General features: G+C 43.6%; 1 protein-coding gene, 1 non-coding gene and 1 pseudogene across 4 annotated transcripts; all 3 read right to left on the reverse strand.

The window, feature by feature from the left end:
• Window positions 1–1,844: 1,844 nt before the first annotated feature.
• On the reverse strand, window positions 1,845–1,931 carry LOC111946591 (U6 spliceosomal RNA; annotated as a pseudogene).
• A 12,199-nt stretch (window positions 1,932–14,130) lies between these two features.
• On the reverse strand, window positions 14,131–18,409 carry LOC144990190 (uncharacterized). Of its 3 annotated transcripts, XM_078943094.1 has the most exons (5): window positions 18,227–18,409; window positions 17,897–18,136; window positions 16,924–17,080; window positions 16,809–16,840; window positions 14,131–14,775 (listed from the first exon to the last, which is right to left on the reverse strand). In XM_078943094.1, the coding sequence occupies exons 3-5, from the start codon at window positions 17,033–17,035 to the stop codon at window positions 14,257–14,259; spliced, it is 663 nt and encodes a 220-aa protein (XP_078799220.1). In that variant the 5' UTR covers window positions 17,036–17,080; window positions 17,897–18,136; window positions 18,227–18,409; the 3' UTR covers window positions 14,131–14,256. The 3 variants fall into 3 exon arrangements, 1 of the variants encoding a protein (XP_078799220.1); XR_013654180.1 differs by lacking the exon at window positions 16,809–16,840 and having other exon boundaries at window positions 16,992–17,080; XR_013654179.1 differs by lacking the exons at window positions 16,809–16,840; window positions 16,924–17,080 and having other exon boundaries at window positions 18,227–18,407.
• On the reverse strand, window positions 15,721–15,827 carry LOC111946588 (U6 spliceosomal RNA). Its single transcript, XR_002872321.1, has one exon. It is a non-coding gene; the product is annotated as a U6 spliceosomal RNA (small nuclear RNA).
• Window positions 18,410–23,342: the final 4,933 nt, after the last annotated feature.

Below are 23,342 nucleotides of genomic sequence, written 5' to 3' on the forward strand. Positions count from 1 at the left end.
GACCCCCACCGCAGCAGCAGTGGCAGCCGTAATCCCCCCAACGCCACACGGGAACCGGGAGGGAACAACCGCCGCCCGGGCGACCAAGCCCGCCACCCAGGCCAGGGCCAGCAGGACCGCTGCAAGGCCCCCAGAGCCAGAGAGCAGGGAGGCACGGAGGGAAAGAGAGCGCCGCCCCAGCCTAACCAGGAGAGCAGCCCCCCCGCCGCGCCGGGAGCGCCCAACGCAGGGCCCCACTGAAGAAGGACGCCCAGAGCCCCAGACGAGCACCCCACCACCACCCAGGAGTTCCGGGCATCCCCCGCCCCCACCCCAGGTACGAGCCAGGACCCCCCAAGGGAGACCCGCTCCGCACTCCAGGCAGCCATCCGCCCGGCCCACGGTTGGTCCAGGGAGGAGCAAGGCAGGGGCCCGCCGCCCCCGCCCAGGAGGGGGAACCCCGGGGAAAAAAGAGGGCCCACAAGGGGTGTTGTAAATATGGCCCGACCAGGCTCGGCCACAGTTGGAAATTTGGCGGGGCCCAGCGCTCAGGAGCAGGGACCAGAACCCACCCCCCAGGGACACGAACACCCCCGGCTCAGATGTAATGTGAACCCCCCCACCGCGCGGAGAGAGCACCGCCGGGCCCAGGAAGCCGGCGCCCCGGGGACACGGCCGCCGTTGCAAAGGGGCCCGTACCCCCCACCAGGGAAGAGGTAGGGGACAGATGGTCATAGGTCCCACCTTCCTTGCAAAATGTGTGTGCGTGTATGTGTGTTTGAGAGGGTGTGTGTGTGCATGTGTGTGTGTTTATGTTGGGATGTATATATTGAGGGGGGAGGGGTGTGTGTACTAAGGGCGGAGCAGTTAAAATTGGCGGGTAGGGCACTAAGGGGACATCTCCTGATTACCCTCCCCACCAAGATTACCCTCCCCTCACCCTCCCCACCAAGGGGCCCTAAATGTCTAAGGTGCGGTTAAAATTGGCGGGTAGGGTGCTAGGAGGACATCTGCTGCTTGCTGGCAGTGATGTCCAAGCACCCCCCCTACCAAGGGCCCTACATGTCTAAGGTGCAAATAAAACCGAAAGAGGGGGGGCCCACTCCATACGGCAACCATAGGAGGGGGGCCACTGCCTAGTAACCCCCCCCCCAAGGCCCATCGCAGGCTAAGCCCCCCACCCCCTCACCCTAATATGAGGTTATATGAGGAAGGGGGTATGTTGGGGACAGCTGGTAGACTGTCCCCCGGTGGTCAAACAGCTGTATTTAGGAGCAGGTCACTCATCAAATGAGAGAATTTGTGCAAAGATATATCAAATATATCTGCCTTTTTGGCTTTTACACACCAAGTTTTCAATAACTTTACACATTTGAAACCTTATTAACATATAAAAACTTCTATTAATGTATCTCTTGTGTTTTCCTAGGTACTTTAACATTGGGAGTTGGGTCATCTAGACCCACTAGACAGTGCGCTGAACTTTTTTCTTCAATGATTTGTGATCTTCACTGGTGTCCATGGATTACATGAAATCCTCTTCACCTTTATCCACCTTTGTAATGGTAGGGAGAACACATCAATGTAAGGGTGGGGTCATTAAAATGTTTTAATTTTTCAGATGATCTAAATTGACTCCAATAAAGTGTTTTCTATAACAAACCAGATCTAACAAAGAGGTGAGATCTGGTTTTCTGGTTTATAAATAAACTTGTCTTCTCTTCTTCCGTCGTCTTTTCGTTTTTTATGAAACTTTTTAGTAAACTTTTTGAAAAAACATACATAGTTAACCATTAACAGGATCCCTCTTATAAAATCTAAGGCTTTCTATAAAAAAAAAGAAAAAAGAAGAAACAGCTTTCGGGAAAAAGATGAACACTATTCTGAGTATCATCCATGCTAATCTTCTCTGTATCATTCCAGTTTTAGTACATGCACTAGAAGACTAGTACATTCATGTTGTATATCAACAGCACATCTTATAGTGCCCACATATTTCCTGTTTGTAAACAAAATGTTTTAATCAGGAGGGACCTGAGGATGTAAAATTTAGATTGGGGTCATCTAAGATAGCACAAGGGTTACATATTAGTCTGAATGCTCCTGTATGCAATTATCTGTCTACTAAAACTCTTTCATTGTCAGTTTGACCCAAATGGTTCTGATCTGACAGGTCCAGCTCCCTTTTGAGTCTGCGACACTTCTGAGGCATGATGGGGGGGAAAAAATGCCTTTTTTAATGTCATACAGATTTTCCACTCTCTACGCAATAATTGATATTTATAAAAAGCAAACTTGACGGGAAAATGTGCGTACCTTCATGCAAGCTCTGACCCAGGCGTACGCACAAAAACTGCTGAAATGAGAAACGGCGACACCGTCGGCAGATGGAAGAAACACGTGAAAGTGAAAATGACAATACTGCCTCTCATAAATAACATGAAGACTTCACAAAACAAGTCTTACAATTAAAAGCCTACACGAACACCCGTTTGATCGATCAGCAGTGAAACATACAAAAAAAATCAAACGAAAATTACAACAGAAATTCAAATGAACACATATTTGCAAAAAGAAAAGTGAAATATGTTCTGCAATATTGGCATGTTGTGCAATTCATCCTCATAAATAATATAGTTAACAGAACGAAATAATGTACAAAACTGATATTCTCGTCAGTGTGTCCGTCTGGCGGAGCAGATATAGGTGCGGAGGGACGTACAGACGTACTAATTGTCCACTGGGGAAAGTTGTTTTAATGTTAAAACATTTCTTCATAAGTTATGGAATTATGGTATTCATACATATGCCTTTAGTTTGTTTTATTTTGATAAAATCATGTATGGCGTATGTCTCAACCTTTCAGAAAGCAACAAGAAATTACATTTGCGCTGATCAATTTCCCATTTCCACGTCGATTATTACCGACATCTGTAGCTTGTCAGATGTAATTAAATGGAGGGAAATAAAATGCCCCATCACAATGCGTAATGACGCACAATGGCTGATCTTGCTCTCTTAGAAGATGTGGCAAATGGAAGAATTCGGAGTGAACACATCTTTAGACAGCAAGAAGACTTGCTGACAAACGAGGACGAGTGGCTTATGAGCCGGTTCCAACTTCCTCGAGCCGTCCTGTTGGACCTCTGCGACAGAGGAGCACTCGGAGGAACCACGTGTGTCACCCGGTGCATCTGGCGCTCCGGTGACACTGTGCCCTCCAAACAACATTCTTCTCCTCTTTTCCACATCGCCAACGATAACTTCTACTTCACATTGAGTGAAGTTACGTTTTTTTGATTTCCTCTCTGTGTTTGCCATGATTTTGCAAGCCATGAATATTAATTTGTGGGCGTTTCACGGACTATTTATGGGCAACTATGGGCGTGTCATGAAGCCGCAAAAGTTGCGCAGCATTTAGAATTGGTTGTGATTTATTAAGGGAAAGATGCATAGGATGTGCGTGCGCACGGTTTTATAAATCCGAATATTTCTGTGCGTACACACGTCCTATGTTTCATCCGTACGCCACTTCTGACGCAAATCCTACGCAAAGTTTTATAAATGAGGCCCCAGGACAATAGGCTGAGGCCACACCCCTCTTCCATCCATCCAGCAGCAGAACCGTAGACCTTCATCTGCCCTGCCCCTCAAATGCTCCACCCAACCCCCTTGTCTTCAGCCAGACAAATGAACCTAGTGTGATCTGGTTGGACTGGTTCTGTTGTCTTCAAGCAGGAAGAAATAATCTGCTTAACCCTTGTGCTATCCAAGGCACTTTAACATTGGGAGAGTTTTTATCCTCCCAAAGTGTCTTTTAAAAAAAATAACAATTATTTGAGAGTCTGGAACGTCTTCACCTCAAAAGAATGATAAGCTCCTGCTCTCTTCAATTATCTTGAGTCTTTAAGTTTCTAGCTGACAGAGGTAAGTTACTGCCTCTGTCTCAAGTTGGGCATTGAACCTGCACTCTTCTGATTATTAATAATCTGCTCTCTACCACTGTGCTATTCTACCAAGACAAGAACAACAGCTCGTCGTTCTTATGAGGTGAAGACGTTCTACATTATGAGAAAACTATTAGTTTTATTTACAAAGACACTTAAAGGGATTTGAACCCTCAGTCTTCTGCTTTGATGGTCTGATGTTTTTCCAATGAGCCCTCATGTCTGCAACAGAACAGCAACTTGTTGTTCTTATGAGGTGAAGACGTTCCACATTGTCTGCTTCTAGGATCAAGACATTACCACTGAGCTGTTCTGTCTAAAGGAGAGCGGCTGTTCGTCTCTTATTTGAAGTGAAGATGTTCTACACTCTGAAAAAAATCTTTGATTTACAAAGATACGGAATGGGATTTGAACACCCAATCTTCAGTTTATGAGTTTAAGTCATTCCCACTGAGCTGCTTTGTCTGCTACAGGGTTGCAGCTCATCTCTGATTTAAGGGGAAGATGTTCTACACTCTAAAAAAACTGCTGAGTTTATCAACAAAAATGTTTGGTGGGTTTTGAACCATCATCCTTACATTTTAGGGTCAGACGTGTTTCCGCTGAGCCACTCTGTCTGCATAACAACAGGTGATCTACATTTAGATGAAAGGAGGAAACTCAGACATCAGTTCATCAGTTTAGTCGTTTGCTAGATCTTCATCAGTTTATTCGTTTGCTAGGTCTTTTTCACTGAAATTATAACTCTTTATTACTTTTCTCAGTCTTTTCATTAACATTTCTGGAGGTTTTCGCTTTGTTTCGACTGAACATTCAGTTTTCAGGAGCCTCAATGGAGGCACAAGCACTCTGTCCCCCAAAGAGAGAGCCACATGGCCAAAACCCCGAAGGAGGTGGAGGAGGCACGAGCCCATGTCACAGGCGAGGGGGGGGCATGTCCATAACCCCACCCTGGTGCTTAACCGGTGGAAGGTCCAGTTTGGAAAATAACAGGTCAAGACCTTCAACTGGCTGCTGGAAAATGACGTGAGCTACGCCATCAACCTGGTGTCCCCCCACCAGAAGGACAGCGTCTCACCCCCCACTGATGGTCAACAAGGTGACATGTCTGAGATTCTTCTCTCTTACATTAAAGTGTGATGGTTTTACCAGAGCTTTTGGACCTGCAGGACGGCCTCATCTGTTACTCCTCAGCCCATTCTGACTTTGTGGAGGCGGTCAGGTTCCAGCAGGCGTTTGAGGAGGCACGGGTGAGGTCTCCTGAGGCCTGGGCAGGAGGGACAGGCCCTTGTTGGCTTCTGGGACTTCAAATTTGAGACTCTGCAGAGCCTGTACAAGGAAGAACTGAACAAGATAAAAGAGAAAATAAATTAACTTAGGAACTTCTTGGTTTTGTTCAGGAACCGCTGCACATATTCAGTATACCTTAAACCTTTAGTCTGTTCTATACTGTCATACTGACCTTTACAAACATAATTCAACTTAACTCAGTAATATTTCTTTGCCGTTCATGAAAGTCATGTTTTCAAAGAAGTAGGCTTTCTTTCCTTTCTCCCTGGCTGCCTTCATCACTGGCCATAAGTGGCTGCAAGCTTCTTCATCAGCAGATGTGAGATCTTCCTGGAGACGGAGATGATGATCCAGTAGGTAGACATTCTTTTTAGAACTTTTCCCCAGGAGATCTCTGGCCGATCTGGACAGGAACCTGATGATTATGGGCCGGGGACGTTGAATGGTTCCATTCCCACTGGGCTTTCCAACTCGGTGTGCGACGTCGATTGCTGAGACCACCACTGCAGCATCTTTGGTTGGTAAGATCTCTTTCAAAATTTCTTGGACCCTTGATTTGATGTCCTCGGAATTTCATTCAGGGACACCAGACGGGCGTAGATTCACTCTTCTGCTGTAGCAGTCTGCATCATTCCTTTTGGTTTTCCATCTCTCCAACCTCTCTAGCTGTTTACATAGCTTTTTCAGGCTCTCGTTTATTTTTTTCCTTTTAAAGTCCATTACGTCCTGATGGCAAAAATCGTGCAACTTCTTCAAATTGTCAATTTGGACAGTATTGTAATGCACAGCTTTATCAGTTTTGTCTGCTTGTTCGTTCATTTTTTTCAGTAACTGCTGTGATAATGGTGGACTGTAGCTCAGACAAAGTTGGCTCAGTAGCAGCGGTTTTATCAGGATTATTTTGCTTTTCTTCTTCTCTCACCTTTTCAGGGGGACGTTTCATAGGTGTGTTGGGCATTGAAGAGCATTCTTCATCATCCTTCATTTGACATGCATAGGAATGGATTTCTTTGATGTGTCGGTTCTCCTTAGAAGCATCCACTTCCATATTGTCCGAAGGTTAAGTGAGCCGCGGTTTTCTTTTGATTTCTTCATCCTTGTTAGTTTAAGATTAAGGTTCTAGTTTGAAGAATCTTCACGGCACAACCTGTGTTTTTGTTTTCAGGCAAAAGATCTGCGAAAAAAAAACAGTTTGTGCAGCAACCGAGAGGAAGCAGAGGGGGTGGTGTGATGAAGGCAGGGGGAGGAGGCAGAGGCATTCAGAGAGCTACACCTACATAAAAAGGTGTTAAACTCGTTAGCTCTCTCTTTGCTGCCTCTGATGGGTCTGCTTCTCCCCCCGCATCCTGCGATCCTCTTCATTCCTCTCATGTTATCCTGATGGAGTTTGGATTCCAGATTCCTCCTGTGGGAATCTCTCCCCTTCCTCAGCTGATGCCGTACTTATCGGTGCTGTACCCTCTTTAGCTCCTCCGGGTCTGAAAGCTCTCTTTTTCCTGTTCAGGAGATTCTTCAGGTCACTGCTGATCCTGGGTTTGTCGTTGGGGAAGCATCGAACAATTCGAGAGGGGAACGAGACTTTTCAAATAACTGAATAAATTCTGTAATGCAGTCAGTCATGCAGTCAGTAGCTGCGTTTACATGGGCAAAAGTAATCAGAAAGAACGCCTGATCAGAAGAAAAATGCGGCATGTAAACACGCCGTTCGGAATAGTCTGCCCCGATCAGACTCGTTCGGATCAAAATTTCTTTCCGATCGAGATGGGTCGGTTATGCCGATTGTTGATCCGATGGTGTTGCATGTAAACAGTTCATTCATTGTGGGTTAATGACACCTTAAAAACTGATAAAGCCCCTGGGATGTAGATTGATTTTGTTGATTAAAAAAAAAAATCCATATAAGCATCATGAAGACCCATTAACCAGAACACACCGATAGTCATATTTGCTTGGTGCTGATATGGGCCTCAGTTCTTGTTTCTATGTTTTTCTATTCTATGTTTTTTCCTTTTATGACATCAATGTTCCATCTTCTCATGGCTACTTGCAGCAGGATAAGGCACAAAGCTGGAATCATCTGAGACTGGTTTTTTCAACATTTCCTCAAATGGCCCCCACAGTCACCAGATCTCAACCCAACAGATCACCTTTGGGATGTGATAGAACAGGAGATTGGCATCATGGATGTCCAGCCGACAACTGTGTGATGTCATCACGTCAACATGAAGCAAACTCTCATAGGAATGTTTCCAGTAAGATTGTTGATTCGATGCCACAGAGGATTAAGGCAGTTCTGAAGGCAGAAGGGGAGGCCAACTTGGTACTAGCAAGCTGTGTCCAATAAAGTGGCCGTTGAGTTGTAGACATTTAACCCTTGTGCTATCCTAGGCATTTTAACACTGGGAGGTGGGTCATCTAGACCCACTAGACAGTGCTCTGAACCTTTTTTCTTTTATGTTTTGTGATCTTCACTAGTCTCCATGGATAACAGGAAATCTTCTTCACTTTTATCCACCTTTGTCATGGTAGAGATAAAACACGCCAATGTAAGGGTGGGGTCATAGGGTAGCACAAGGGTTAAATTGCATCAGGATCTTTTCTCAGTGTTAAGAAAGTTTAAAAATAATGTAACCCTGCCTACCTGGATAACCCCAAGTGGGATGTCAATTAAGCTCCCAATGTGAACTTATTTCTTTATACTCAAGGTTTGTACAGGAGGAATGCGGTAGTAGATTTTATTTCTCTCCCAACCCACAATAACACACTCGACGCCGATCAAATGGTATAAAGGAAAAATAATCTATATTCAGATTTTTTCAAGTTATTCAGTACACGTCCTTCCAAGGAAATATATCAACATATAAATTGAGAACAAGAATTAAATTATGGGTGTGGTGTGGAAAAAAAAATAAGATACAATGACAGAACCGAAAAATCAATCAATCATGACATAGAATAATATTCAGTATTTCTTAATAAATCACCGTTGGGTCCAACAACACCTTAAATGGTTAATGAATACAAATACCCTGTATGGAGTAAAGTCCTTAAATTCTGACTGAATACAAATACCCTGTATGGAGTAAAGTCCTTAAATTCTGAGATCTCAGAAGAAAAAATAGAAACAAACTGAAAAAAAGGCTCCAGGAGAAAGGAAAAGGAAAGTTACTGCCTCTGTCAAAAAGTGGGAATTGAACCTGCACCCTCATTTCTTAATAACCTGCTCTCTACCACTGTAATATTCTACCTAGACAAGAACAGCAGCTTGTCGTTCTTATGAGGTGAAGACGTTCCACATTGAGGAAAAACTATTGGTTTATTTACAAACATATTCAATGGGATTTGAACCCTGAAACTTTTGCTGTGACTGTTTGATGTTTTTCCACTGAGCCCTCATGTCTGCACCACAGCAGCTCGTTGTGCTGATGAGGTGAAGACGTTCCAGACTCTGAAAAAAAACATTAGTTTGATTAGAAAGATGTTCAGTGGGAATTTAACCCTCAGTGTTCTGCTCCAAGAATTAAGTCATTACCACTGAGCTGTTCTGTCTGCAGCAGATCAGCTGCTCGTCTCTTATTTGAAGTGAAGATGATTTACACTCTGAAAAAAACCCTATGTTTTTTAACAAATATCCTTGGTGGGTTTTGAACCTTCACACTTCCACGTTTGGCGTCAGACATGTTTCCACTGAGCCATTCTGTCCGCATCACAGCAGCAGATCCTCATTCAGATGAAGGGAAGAAACTCAGACATGAACATCATACACCAGTCATCTTAGTGGCTGAACAGCAGCGTATGTCCCTGCAACAGAGTGCAGGTTCAAATCTCAACCACTGACTGAAGCTCTCTGATCCACCATGAAGACACGAAACAAACCAGAAATGTCATCAGATGTTCTCTGCAGGTGAGGATGATGTGAGGAAGATGAAGGTCTGCTGAAGACAATCATTAGATCAACATCCTCCTCTTCACCAAACTGGATTAAAATTTTAGATATTCATCAGTTTAGTCGTTTGCTAGATCTTCATCAGTTTAGTTGTTTGCTAGATCTTCATCAGTTTTTCCTTCCTGCTTCTGTGATCCAGAACAGCTGAAAAATGTTCATTAGTGAAGATGTTTCAACCTTTATTTCAAATTTTCATTGGTTTGTATGAGCTCTTACACGTTGGTGCCAACAGTGCCAACTGGCTGTACACAAACCCTGCGGGAGCAGCATTCAGACTTCAGAGCGATCCACTAGCTTGGCATCTGCGAGCGGTTCCTGGCCTTGAGCAACATGAGAGGGCAGTTTCCACCACCTCCACCATTGCCCCCTCTTTAGTCACCCGTCTGGCTGCTGATGGCCACGACGTCCTGATGCGAGTGGAGGATTACAAGGCCAGGATCACGACAAACTTTGGATCCATCCTTAAAATGGATTCCACCAAGAAGGTTTGGGAATGTTTTTCCCCTGTGGATTCTCAAACAGCAGTCTGAGTCTGTTCTTAAAAAAACATCTCTGTTCAGGTGACAAGGAGCTCGCAGGAGTTACCTCTGACTCGGCTGTCTGGAATACCAACGTTGGTAACGAGCATGGTCAGGTCCTCGAGCGTCCTTACCTGCTCTGAGGGCTCTGTCCAGGATGGCAACCGGACATATGAGTCGGTATCAACTAGCCAAGGTCCCTCTTCGAGGTGGACCCCAGAGATGCCCACCGTCTGACTCAGGCTAAGCGCTCTGAAGGGGAAGCACGAAATGGTTGGCCTGACCAATCCAGACGTGATCCAGAGAGTTTTCAAGGAGGAGTGGAGGCCAGCAGTTCATCTCAGGCAAGTGCAGATTCTGTTCAGTTTAACGGAGTAAATGGTGGAACTTTAGACTTTATTTGCAATTTCCCATCTGTAAACGTAACTGCTGATGTTTACACGGTTCCATCTGGGAAAGTCTGCAAGCCCCAAGTACTTCCAGGTGTTCTTGATAGATGGACTGGTGAGGTGGAAAAAGCATGGCGCAGCAGATGCTGCAGCTCAGGAACATCTGTGGCCTCTGGACTCCTACAGTGGCCACCTCAAGCACGCCCTGAGCCAGAAGAGCCAATGGTTGCTTGGTCTTTAGAGGGTTTAGGATTTCACCAAACCTGCTGCATACACAGATGTATAATGACAAAAGAGGCCAGAGGTGTAGATCTGACTTCATATCAACCTACAAAAGTGACCTGAGCTCTCTGTCGTCACTGCAGGGGAGCTGATCGGGGTGGAGTACTTGTACCAGCAGACGGGCAGCATGTCAGCCTGGACCATGATGCTCCGGACAAGGCTGCTGCTGTCACTGCTCTCCAAGAGGAGGATGAGGGCATCGAGGAGGATTAAGACCAGGTCAGTCATCATCTCTTCTGACACAGCAGCCCGGCCAGCAGCCCGGCCCAGCCATGCAGTCGTGTCCCCCCCCCCCCCCCCCCCCCCCCCCCTCACCATCACAGAAGAGGATGTCCATCCCGGTACCTTGCAGACTTCTTGTCAGGGTCTGCTCGGCAGAGATTGAGCCACAGGACCAAAAAACAGCTTCAAATCAGGGGTTTTATTTTACCCAACCCAAAAATGTCATGGGCTTACAATAAAATGGGGTCAACTTAACAAAAATGTAACTGAGAGAATCAATAACAAAAGCTCAAACCAACTGAACCTAAACTGACCCACCAACAGGAAACATTAGGGAGATTTTATACTGGCTGATCAGGCCAATGACACAATAGGAAGGGAATCACAAATACAAAACAGTCAAAACCTAAATATTAACTAAAGCAGTAAAATTACTAGTAATTTAACGTGTCAACAAAAAAAAACTGAACTCATACATCAAAACAAGTTTAATTTAAAAAATACCAACAATATTCCAACATAAGAATAAGAACATTGTCTTCTCCCTCCATCTTCTCCAGATGGACGTGTTGAGGAAGTTGTCCTTGCTCCTCCCTATGCCCCTTCATCAGGAACTTCTTCAGCTCCTGCCTCTGCCCCAGCATCAGGCCTCAGACAGAACAAAAAAAAATTGAATTACACAAAAAACATGGTATTGTAAAATTTTGCTGTCATAATTTTTTGCCTTTGATGGTAAAACATTGGATCCCCTTTTGTGATTCTTTGTGTACCTGTTTGGACATTGTCAAGACTGACAAGACAGGCAAGACTCAATGCATAGTAATGGCGCATGTGTGTCACGTCTTATGTCACGTGACGGCTAACCCACTTTTGCACATTGCTGTCACTTTTCTTTTCTCGGCTCTTTGGAACTGCTGTGACAAGTGAATCTCCCCAATGTGGGATCAATAAAGAATATCTATCTATCTATCTATCTATCTATCTATCTATCTATCTATCTATCTATCTATCTATCTATCTATCTATCTATCTATCTATCTATCTATCTATCTATCTATCTATCTATCTATCTATCTATCTATCTATCTATCTATCTATCTATCTATCCATCCATCCATCCATCCATCCATCCATCCATCCATCCATCCATCCATCCATCCATCCATCCATCCATCCATCCATCCATCCATCCATCTAATCTAAATGTAATGAAAAATAAATGCATCTACTCCTTAATGTTAAATAACTCAATATATATTTATTATAACTTTTTAAAGTTACAATCACAGTTTCATAGAAAACATGTTTGCTTATTACTCAAGCATAAATCCTTTTTGAAATTGATTCTTTCAGGTTAGGTGGTATGGACAGTGTTTAAGTCCTAATGTATAGTTGCCCAATCCGATATTTCCAGTCTGATACACCCTAGATATGAATCAATACACACATATTTTTATTTTTTGTTTTAAGAAATTATAACTTTTATGCTCTCTCGGGCCACATAAAGTGACATGGCGGGCCTTGAGTTTAACACGTGGTTTAGAGGAGATGATGCAAAAGAGAATTTATCTGTGAATCCTGACATAAAACAAGAATCACATTGGATAAATGGAAATGGAAAAACTTAAGGGAAAGATGTACATCAACGGAATTCTGACCTCTGAGATCGGCCTCCATGACCTGCGCCAGACCTGTCCATCATTCCTCAAGTACGCAGACGTATCCTCACATACACACTGAAGACAAAGACGTCCTGACAGGAGTACCTCAGGGCTTTACACTGAGACCCTTCAGTTTACTGCTATTTTGGGCTGAATCCTGTAAAACTCCAATTCAGATGATTCTCAACTCTAATTATGGATAAAGGAATTGAACCTGCAACAGAAACTCACAAAGACCAGTTCCTGAACTATTCAGGCAAACCAATCTGTCCTGATGATTCCAGAGAATTTCACTGTCAGTGATGATGGTCCATCAAGTCATTTGTTAACATATTGTCAAAAAATTTTTACATGATGAAAACAATATAAGTAAAAACGACTAGAATCTTGTATTGATTTACGGAATAAATGAAATACGGTGGGGGGAGTATCCTCATTAGTCTCTCAGGCATCACACTGAACTTCAGACTTTTTGGAAATTTTTGTGTCAAATAAAACAAAGCAAAGCAGTTTGACAACTTCATTTAAGTGCTGAAGCCTTAAAGTAGTAAGGACTAAACAGTTTGTTTGAGTTTCTGATGAAGATCCAGATTCTTTCACTCGTTGAAACAGCAGAATTGAGCCTCATTCAGGTCTCAAAGCCTGATGTAACCCTTCCTCCCTTCCTCTAGACCCACTAGACCCACTAGACAGTGCGCTGGACCTTTTTTCTTCAATGATTTGTGAACCTCACTGGTGTCCATGGATTACATGAAATCTTTCCACCTTTATCCACCTTTGTCATGGTAGGGAGAACACGTCAATGTAAGGGTGGGGTCATCTAAGTTAGCACAAGGGTTAATAAACGTTGATGATGAGTCACAGACAACAGACTGGTTGATGCTTTCAAATTCCTCGCCTCTTTCAACAGAAGACAGATCAAAAGTTCGTCTATGATCTGCAAATCAGTTTAAATGAATGCTGCACTCCACCCCACCCCTACTCTCTGTCCAGGACCCAGTTTCTTCATGACACTGTGAGGAAGAACCTGGACCCGTTCAGCCAGCACATCGATGAAGGTCTGTGGCAGGCCCTCCAGGAGGCGACCCTCTGTTTTCCCACACGGCCGCAGAACTGAGGTGGGGGGGGCTTCACCTCCGAGTTCGCCCCTGCAGGGGCAGTCTGCAGTGGAGGAGCTGCCCCAGAAGGTCTTTTGCTAAAATTTGCTAAAACCTTTAATTTAAGCTATTTTTTCCTCGTTTCTATAGCATTTTAGTACAATTTACATTTATTTGAATATTTCCAATATTTTTTTTTATTTCCTTAAAATACATTTTCCATTCAGATCTGGAACATTTGGCATTAATTTTTTGGGGGGGGGGCTTTTGGTCAAAATTTCTACTTATTTCTCAGAGATTTCTGATTTCTGAATTTGTTCTTTGCTATTTTTCCTGCATTTACACTTCTTCACAGAAAATCCTGTTTTTTCATGTTTCAGTTTCTTTCTTGCGTTGTGACGTGAAAATGTCACTGTTTCTTAAACTGAAGCCACAAAGTTTCTTCTTGTTGCCCGCCACTAGTTTTATATTAAAACAGTATTAATGGGATTAAAAGTCATAACATTTATAAAACTTGCAATTTAAAAAGTATTCTTATGGAAAATTCAGCATAAATTCAGATTTCTGAAGTACAAAACCTTTTTTTCAGGTTTATTTTGGGTTTAATGCATGTCACAAGGCCTCAGTGTTATGTCTTTTCTAAAGAGGGCGTGGTCTTACCTGAGATTTTTATGCTCATGATTTTTTTCTCACACAGTTGAGCCTCCAAACTGACAGATTTCACAGTCCAGAAAAAAACTTTCAGTGAAATGAACTCATGATTTAAATGTTTTTGATGAAATACAAAGTTGGAAAAAAGTCTTGAAAGTCTAATTTATTTTGAGGTTTTTATAAATATTTGTATGAAGAGTTTTTGAGTCTTCAGCTGCTTCAAAAACACACAAAAGTCCAAAAACTGAAATGTTTGTTTCGTGCAGCAAAGTATTTACAGAAACAAACTCTTCATCTCAGCAACGCTCGCGTGTGAGGAAGAGGAGAACTTTTCAGCTCTCTTTCTCTCTCTGGCTGAACAAGCTTTGTGCATGGTTGTGGCGTTTGATGCCGGCTGTGGAGCAGCGTCCCAACTGGAGGTAAGTGCTTCCATCAGAGGCTGGACCCTCTCGGGCCAGACTCCTCCGTTCTGAGGCAGCAGCGTGTCTGAACTCAGAGCCATTTCAAAGATGACCAGGTGACCGTCCGCCGTCTCTAGGTGTCCGTTCGTCAGCGCGGCGAGACGGTGGCTGCTGTTGAAAGCTTGCAGGAGGAAAGGCCCGGTTTGGTTCTGCCAGAACTTTGCTGGATCCTCTGAGGTGTCTCCTGTGGAACTGACCCGTTTGGCTGCTTCATGTAAAGCTGAAGCTTCCTGTTTGCCCGTCTGCTGAACCATCTTGAAGAAGATGCTGTCTGGATCCTGCAGCAGCACCAAGGGTTCTGCAAAGGCCCGGATCCGACCGGCATCCAGAACCTGCAACAAACACCAGCATCCAACTGACTAATAAAGTTTTTTTTTTTTTTAAGGCTTCAGTCTTTTATTTCTCTCAATAAAAATCTTTGTAATAAATATTTTAATTTTGCTCAAATAAACCAATAAAAGCATGAAATTTCAACCCCATCCTTTTGTATGAAAGGACATTTTATTCAGACCTAACTGTATTAATGCAGGGATGCAGAAGCATTGGTTCTTATCACTCAAATGCAAGATACAACACTTCCATCTTTCGAAGGAGCTTTTAAATGCTCTGCCAATAGTGATCATCAACTGCCAGCCTCAAAAATACAAACGTTGATTGTCTTCTAAAAAAGAGAGAGAGAGAAAAAGGACCACCCACTGGAAATATTTTTCATTTTCTAAAATTTTGGATGAAATTTTCACATCAACATATGTTGCCTCACATTGAATTTTACTTTAAGGTGGATGAAAACAACAGAAATGATTCAGAATAGCTGGTCACATAAATGAAAAATTAATAGCAAATGAAATCATTTCAGGCTAGGAACTTTGGATTCAGTCTTTTCTTTCAGTTTTATTTAAATCCATTAATTAATAAAATAAAGACCTTTATGAAGTTATGTTTATGAAGTTATGAGTTATTTAGCAGAATATTCAAAATAATCACAAAACATTATATCTAACCAGGGCTAAAAACCCACAAAATTGACATTTTTAAAACGGGCCTTATGTTTTAATTTTTTTTATCTAAATTGACTCCAATGAAGTGTTTTCTACAATAAACCAGATATAACAAAGAGGTGAGATCTGGTTTTCTGGTTTATTAACCTACTTGTCTCATCTACTTCTGTCCTCTGTTTTTTCTGATACTTTTTAATGAACTATTTGGCAAAACATATATAGTTAACCAAAACAAATTTCCCTCGTCTAAAATGTACGGATTTCTAAAACAGGTATGGGGAAAAATAGGAATGCTTCACAAGTTTGCATGTCATCCTTGCACCAGGGGCCATGCTAATCTTCTCTGTATCATTCCAGTTTTAGTACATGTACTAGAAGACTAGTACATCCATAGAGAAAGTCCTAACACTTCTTATACTGCTCACTTATTTCCTGCTTGTAAACAAAAGGTTTCAATCAGTAGGGGGCTGAGGACGTAAAATTTAGATTTTAAATAATAGTCTGATTGCTCCTGTATGCAGTTATCTGTCTGCTAAAACTCTTTCATTGTCACTTTGACCCAAATGGTTCTGATCTGACAGGTCCAGCCCCCTTATGAATCTGCGACACTTTCAAGGCATGATGGGAGAAAAAAAAAAGGCCTTTCCAATGTCACACAGGTTTGCTGAAAACACCAGCCGGACACTCAGCTGAGGCCACACCCCTTTTCCACCCATCCAGCAGCAGAACTGTAGACCTTCATCTGCCCTGCCCCTCATATGTTCCACCCAACCCCTGTGTCTTTAGATAGATGTGGAGGTGGAAAGATGAACATGGTGTGATCTGCTTGGACAGGCTCTGTTGTCTTCAAGCAGGAAGAGATAATCTGCTTAACCCTTGTGCTATCTTAGATGACCCCATCCTTGCATTGACGTGTTCTCCCAACCATGACAAAGGTGGAGAAAGGTGGAAAGATTTCATGTAATCCATGGACACCAGTGAAGATCACATATCATTGAAGAAAAAAAAAAGGTTCTGTCTTGTGGGGTCTAAGTGACCCAACTCCCAATGTTAAGTGCCTAGGATAGCACACGGGATAAGACCAAAAATCTGTGGTTCAGCTCTGTGGACCTGGATTCTGGCCTGAACCCCTGAAAAACCTGGAGTTTCTTTAACCCACAGCTGAGTGTTTGTTCAGTGATGGCTCATGGCCGAGCCGTTTTTAAGTCGGTGAAAATAAAAAAAAATCATTTAAGTTCTTTCAGTAACTTAGTTCACACTTCACTTTTGTGCCAATATTCTCCTGAGTCAATTTCCAAAAACTCCTTGATGCAGTTTAGAGAAGAAAGACAGAAGTGAATATGAAAATAGAAACTTTAAATCATTACCTTCAGAATTGTGGCAGATCTAAGAACTGTATCTACGGCAGAGTTCAAAGGAGCATTGAAAGATTGAAGTTTTTAATAAGACCTTGACCGCATGTCCTATGACAATCTAAAGTACCAGGTGGGACTTGAACGATCTTCTGCACAGATGCAGGAAGCTCCCCCTTCACAATTCCCACTCCTGACCTTTGACCTTCCTGAGCAGTGAGGGAATCTCCATATTCCTTCATCAACAGGGACAGTTGGTCGTTCAGTGTCTTTCCAGATTTCTGCTTCTGAACAAGACATGGAGGTTAGAACTGCAGCAGAAACATCAACCAGCCCAACTTCGTGACGTCGACACAGAAGCAAGAGTTCAGAAACAAGAGTTTGCGTACTGATTTAAACCTCTTGTTCTCATTTTTATGCATATTTTGAAAATTCTTACAGGTGCTTTTTTCCCCACTTATTAATGCTTATTTGCAGAGTAACCACACTAATCACCAAATATGTGGTTTAAACTTAAATAATATTATGGCCTGCAGCCACTGACTGCAAGGATCATTTTTTTTTTGCAGTTGGAAAAATTTCTGCATCTTTGAGCGAAAACTGCACACACCTAGGACCCTGCGAAAATGAATTTTCTGCAAAGTGAGCAACACTTCACCTAAGCAGATGAAAACAGCATGCAAGCACATGTGTAGCGCATTTGCAACTGTTGCGATCTTCGCGAGCTCGCACATTTTTTTCCGGAATGTCGCAAAAAACGAATATGCGATTCCCTGGCCCAGGCTGAACAAAACGATGTAACATACTAAAAGATCGATGTAAGGAAGTCAGACCAGAATTCAGCTGAACCAGAGGACCCCGTCACAGTGGTGAGAGCTCTAACTTCTGCAGTCTGATGCATAATTTCTAAAAATCCCAGAATCCTGGTAACAAGATTCTGGGAAAACAAATAACATCAAGGGCCTCAAGCCCACCTGTTGATAGCACGGGTACCCCAACAACACTGGAACAGAACAACCAATACCCCATGACAGGCTAGTTGCAAACAAGCAAAACACAGCAAACCAGTGAAGTCCCAGAGTTTGTGTACCCGAGTCCCTTACAGGTGGTCAGGAAGCGGCAGGTGTAATCACGTCACTACCGGCCTCCAACTCCCAGGAGCACCTGCTCTGTCACGTGGTTGGCCATAGGCGAAGTGTGAGGGGGGAGCAGACGCCGCCGTCAGTGACTCCCTCGTTGGACCACCAAAGCGGATGGGGGTGGGGCGTGTAGAGAACACCTACGGACACTTTCACAAAAAGGACCAAAACTCTGTACAGCAGCAGCGGGTTCCACCAGACAACCTGTGGAGGCAAACCAGAAAACAGGCAGCAGGGCATTACCTCTGCAACCAGAGGACATGCAGGGTGAAGAGGCGCACATCACACACATACCAGTCAGTGGGGGATATCACAAGGAACTGGAGCGATGCGCTCCGTTCCAGTTCGCCTCCACCCCAGTCACACGCTCACTGGCTGTATGACCTGGAGTGGTGACATCCACATCGCTGCATTTCCAGGTGCAGGAACCCAGGGAGGCTGTCTCCGGCAGGAATGAGCAGAAGCCAGCTTAGTCCCGCTATATAGATGGCCTGGTGCTAATTAGCAGCACCAGGACTGCAGTGCTTACACCTGGGAGCCCAATTAACTCATCCTGCTACATTGGCACAAAGCAAGCCCGCCCCCACTTCCCATCACCCATCTGTTTAGTCTCTCTTCTGCTAGCTTACAGGCACTCACAAACACATCTATTGTTACTGGCGCAACAGAAATGGTGAAGAAATATTGGAGCTGTCCAGCTGTACAGTTCTGAGCCAGATGCTGGCTCAGTTGGTGCAAACAAAGTCGTTCATGGATCTATGTGTCTGCAAGTGGATGCATCAGAATGGAGCGGAGCTTGTGCCCTGCTGATAGCTTCTACATAACTACAAGCTTTTCTAAAAAGCCTTTATTTTGCCTGTTGTTGCTTTACAATCATTTAAATGAAGTAAAACTCAGAAACACTATTTTAATCTCAGTTTTCCTTATATATGACCCCATCATCAGGAAAAAGGAACAAGAAAATGTTAAAAGACCATTTGATTGGAGTGGCTCTTTAACTATCATTTTGTTTTTACTATTACAAAAGTCAGGGATGAAGCTGAGAATGGAAGTTATAAGGATGAAGAATAGGTGACAGAGCTGGAGGAAGCTGCTACTAAAGAGAAAGAGAATGGGGACGAGATGAAGAACCAAAATTAGTCTAAAGATGAAGAGTTTTTCGATCAAGAGCACAAGTCAGAGTTTTGCCTTGAGACCAACTTCCTGAACAGAAAAGAGCAGGACACAGCTGGGAGCTCTGCACAGGAGGATGACAACGAAGGTTAGAAAAAATGACAGAGCCATTATATATTAGTGGTTTAACAATTATTTTTTTAATCCATTTGACTTCCTACAATCCAACCACGAACGATCTGTAACACGCAAGTTGTTAATCAAATCAACTTAAACCACTTGAAAGATTTGAAAACTCTAATAAATCTGGCAAATTTCTGGCTAATCAGCTTAAAATTAATAGAGAAAAATCAACAATCACTTCTATTATGGACCAAACAGGAAATGTCACTCACGATCCGGTCAAAATTAATAAAGCATTTGAAAACTTTTATAAAAACTTGTACACACCACAGATCAATCCGTCAGAGCGAAGTATTGACTCATTTCTTAATAATGTAAACCTACCCAGGTTAAATGAGGATCAAATCACAAACTTAGACTCTCCGCTCTCGTTGTCTGAACTTCATGAAGCTCTGTTACTAATGCCTAATGGTAAAGTACCAGGACCTGACGGCTTTCCTGCTGAGTTTTATAAAGAATTCTGGGAACAGCTGGCACCAACGTTTTATAAAACGGTCACATTTATCAAGGAAAGCCAATCTCTACCACCTAACATGAACTCAGCCAACATAATCCTCCTTCTAAAACCAGACAAAGATCCCAATAGTCCTTCAAGCTATCGCCCCAATTCTCTAATCAATGCAGATGTAAAAATGATCTGCAAAGCACTAGCACAGAGAATAGAAAAAATCACTCCTCACATAATTCACTTCGACCAAACTGGATTCATCAAAGGCAGACACTCGGATGACAATCTCCGAAGACTTGTTAATATAATAGACTTTGCCACCATTAAAAACCACGAAATGACTATATTATCGCTGGATGCTGAAAAAGCTTTTGACAGAGTAAACTGGAAGTTCCTTATTGCTGCCCCCTGATTTTGGAGAATCATTCATCAAATGGATCAAAATATTATATCACAACCCCAATGCATCAGTTAGAACTAATAAACAGATTTCCAACAGGTTTTTTCTTGGAAGAGGAACCAGACAGGGTTGCCCACTCTCTCCTTCTCTTTTTGCTATATTTATTGAGCCTTTAGCTGCAGCAATAAGACAGAATGAGAGCATTAATGGAATTAAAACCAAACACAGCCATCATAAAATTAGTCTCTATGCGGATGACATATTACTGTTTTTAAGTAATTTACATTCTGTAAATGAAACAGCAACAATCATTAATGAATTCTCCTCCATATCAGACTATTCCATTAATTGGAATAAATCTGTTTTATTACAACTCAACAGGAATGCGGAACAAAGACTCACAATACCAGTCAAATCAGGAAATATCAAATATCTAGGTATCAATTTTTCCCCCAAACTATCAGAACTGGTGCAGCTAAACTACACCCCATTACTGAAAAACATACAGGACGATCTAACACGCTGGACCAACCTGCCTCTGTCCCTTATGGGCAAAGTAGCCACAGTAAAAATGAAAATCGTACCCAAAGTTAATTATCTCTTCTCAATGATTCCCACACAACCGCCACTAAAATGGTTCAAAACATTAGACTCATCCATATCAAGCTTTTTATGGAACAATAAACCTGCAAGAATTAGTCTAAAAACTTTAAAATCTGCAAAAAGCTGTGGAGGATTAGAATTACCTAACTTCCACAATTACTTTCTTGCAAATAGATTACAATACATCTTAAAATGGTTAAAAAATAATCCAGAAACCAACTCATGGTTAGACTTGGAACAGGCGTTATGTGGGAAGATCAACCTGTCAGAGAAAATATAAATATAAGTCAACACAGAAATCTGCTGCTTGATCATATCAGCTTGGAAAAAAATGTCAGCCCAAAGTTCAAGTAACTTTGGAAGAATTCAGTCTCTCTGGTCTCCCATGGCTAACTCCGTGACTTAGGGGGTGGGGGGGCCTGGTCGTCGCCGCTCCTTGTCCTTCTGCCGGGGTTGGGGGTGGGGCTCGGGGCCTCTGGCGGCCGGCGGGGGATGGTAGGGGCTACGTTGGTCGGGGGGCCGGGTCCGGTGCCTGGGTGGGGCGGGCGGGGGCGCTGCGTGGTCCTCTGGGCTTGGGTGTGGGGGTGCATGGTGGGGGGGTGGGGTGGCGGCCCGGATTGGCTTGGGGGGTTGATCCCTTTGTCTGTGTTGGGGGGGGTTGGCGGGGGCCCTGCTTGGGGGGGGGGGGGCAGCGGCGCTGGGTGGGCTGCCCATCTGCACCTGGGGCTGGGATCAGCCCTTCCCTGGCTCTGGGACGGGACGGGACAACCCTCTTGGGGCCCCCGGTCGCTCTGGGGGTCATCTGCTTCGGCTGCGGGGTCTGGGGTGGGGTGGGGGTCTTGTCGGCCCTGTCTTGTGGGGCGGCCCCGGCCGGTTGGCTGCTTTGGTCCAGTCGAGGCCTGAACAGAGCTCTTCTAGGGCCGGCGCTTGGGGGTGGGGGCCTGGGCTTGCTCCGGGGGGCCGGGGCTTTCTGGCTCCTCTCTCTCTGTGTGGGGTGGGTGGAGCTGGGCCGGGTGTGTCGGCGCCTCCGGGGATGGGGCCCCTGGTCTGGGGGGGACCGGGCCCCTATGCTGGGGGGGGGGGGGGGGGGGGGGGGGGGGGCTGGGGGACGGCTGTTTGACCACCGGGGGACAGTCTACCAGCTGTCCCCAACTTACCCCCTTCCTCATATTACCTCATATTAGGGTGAGGGGGTGGGGGGTTTAGCCTGCGATACGCCTGGGGGGGGAGCTACTTGGCAGTGGCCCCCCTCCTATGGTTGCCGTATGGAGTGGGCCCCCCCTCTTTCGGTTTTATTTGCACCTTAGACATGTAGGGCCCTTGGTAGGGGGGGTGCTTGGACATCACTTCCAGCAAGCAGCAGATGTCCTCCCAGCACCCTACCTGCCAATTTTAACCGCACCTTAGACATTTAAGGCCCCTTTGTGGGGAGGGTGAGGGGACATCACTGTGAATAATCAGGAGATGTCCCCTCAGTGCCCTACCCGCCAATTTTAACTGCACCCCCCTTAGTACACACACCCCTCCCCCCCAAAATATACATTCCAACATAAACACACACACACGCACACACAGACCCTCTCAAACACACATACACGCACGGAAGGTGGGACCTAGGACCATCTGTCCCCTACCCCTTCCCTGGTGGGGGGTACGGGGTGATTTTTAAAAACAAACATAAATGAACTCAAACTGCACCACCCTAAAGTTGTTTTATATTTATTGATTTGTTTGTTTGTTTCAAATGTACAATCTGGTTTGTCGTTCACTTTAAGCAGATCAGAATTTGACCCCAAATGATTTTTTTGATACATCAATCTGTTACATTTTTTATACACACCAACATATATACATGTGTGTGTGTGCATGCTTGCATTTGAGCCAGTGCATGTGTGTTTATGTAAACCTAGCATCATTGACTCAACATACTGATTAATTTATGTTTATCTAAGCTTTTCAAAATATATTCCATTAATATTCGAAGGGTAAAACCTGTAAAAACAGTTTAGTTATATTTTGTATTTTCAAATTTACTGTGACATAAATGTAAAATGTAATGTTTAAACCATGACAATGTTTGTGTAACAGAAACATATTGAAATGGTTGTAAAATTACAGTACATTACATTTTGTGTTTTTATGTTGCAACAAAACGAAACAGAATTATCTTATCAATCCAATAATTCTGTATGGACTACTCTGAGATCACAAAGAGACCGAAGGGACCCTCATGGAAGATTCGTACATCTCCAATACATTTCCTGGACCTACTTACAAAAAATATATAAAAACATCAGCCAGTTACTCTGAAAAGTCCTTTTAAAATTTCAGTAATGCAGAATTCCGGTGTTCAACTGTTTCGCCATGTTCACATCGGGCATGTGTTGCAGATTCTTGAATGCATTTTTTAGCATATGGTGTTTACACTAGATTATTGTCACCTGGTACTAACGCATTTACAAACAGTTGGAAGAGGCTTGGTGTGAAATGTCAAAGTGCTGCAAATCTTGCTCCAAAGTTGTCCTTTTTAAAGCTCTATTTAGATAAATGAAAGACTTGGTGTTATACTGTGAACGGGCACAAAGTGCAAACATTAATGTTGCCATCAAGACCAATAAACTAAACCAAAAGAATTCTACCAATAACTCACTACCAACTCTGAG

This window comes from Oryzias latipes, chromosome 2 (genome assembly GCF_053564925.1).
Source record: "Oryzias latipes strain Hd-rR chromosome 2, Olatipes_Hd-rR_3.1".
Classification (NCBI taxonomy): Eukaryota; Metazoa; Chordata; class Actinopteri; order Beloniformes; family Adrianichthyidae; genus Oryzias; species Oryzias latipes.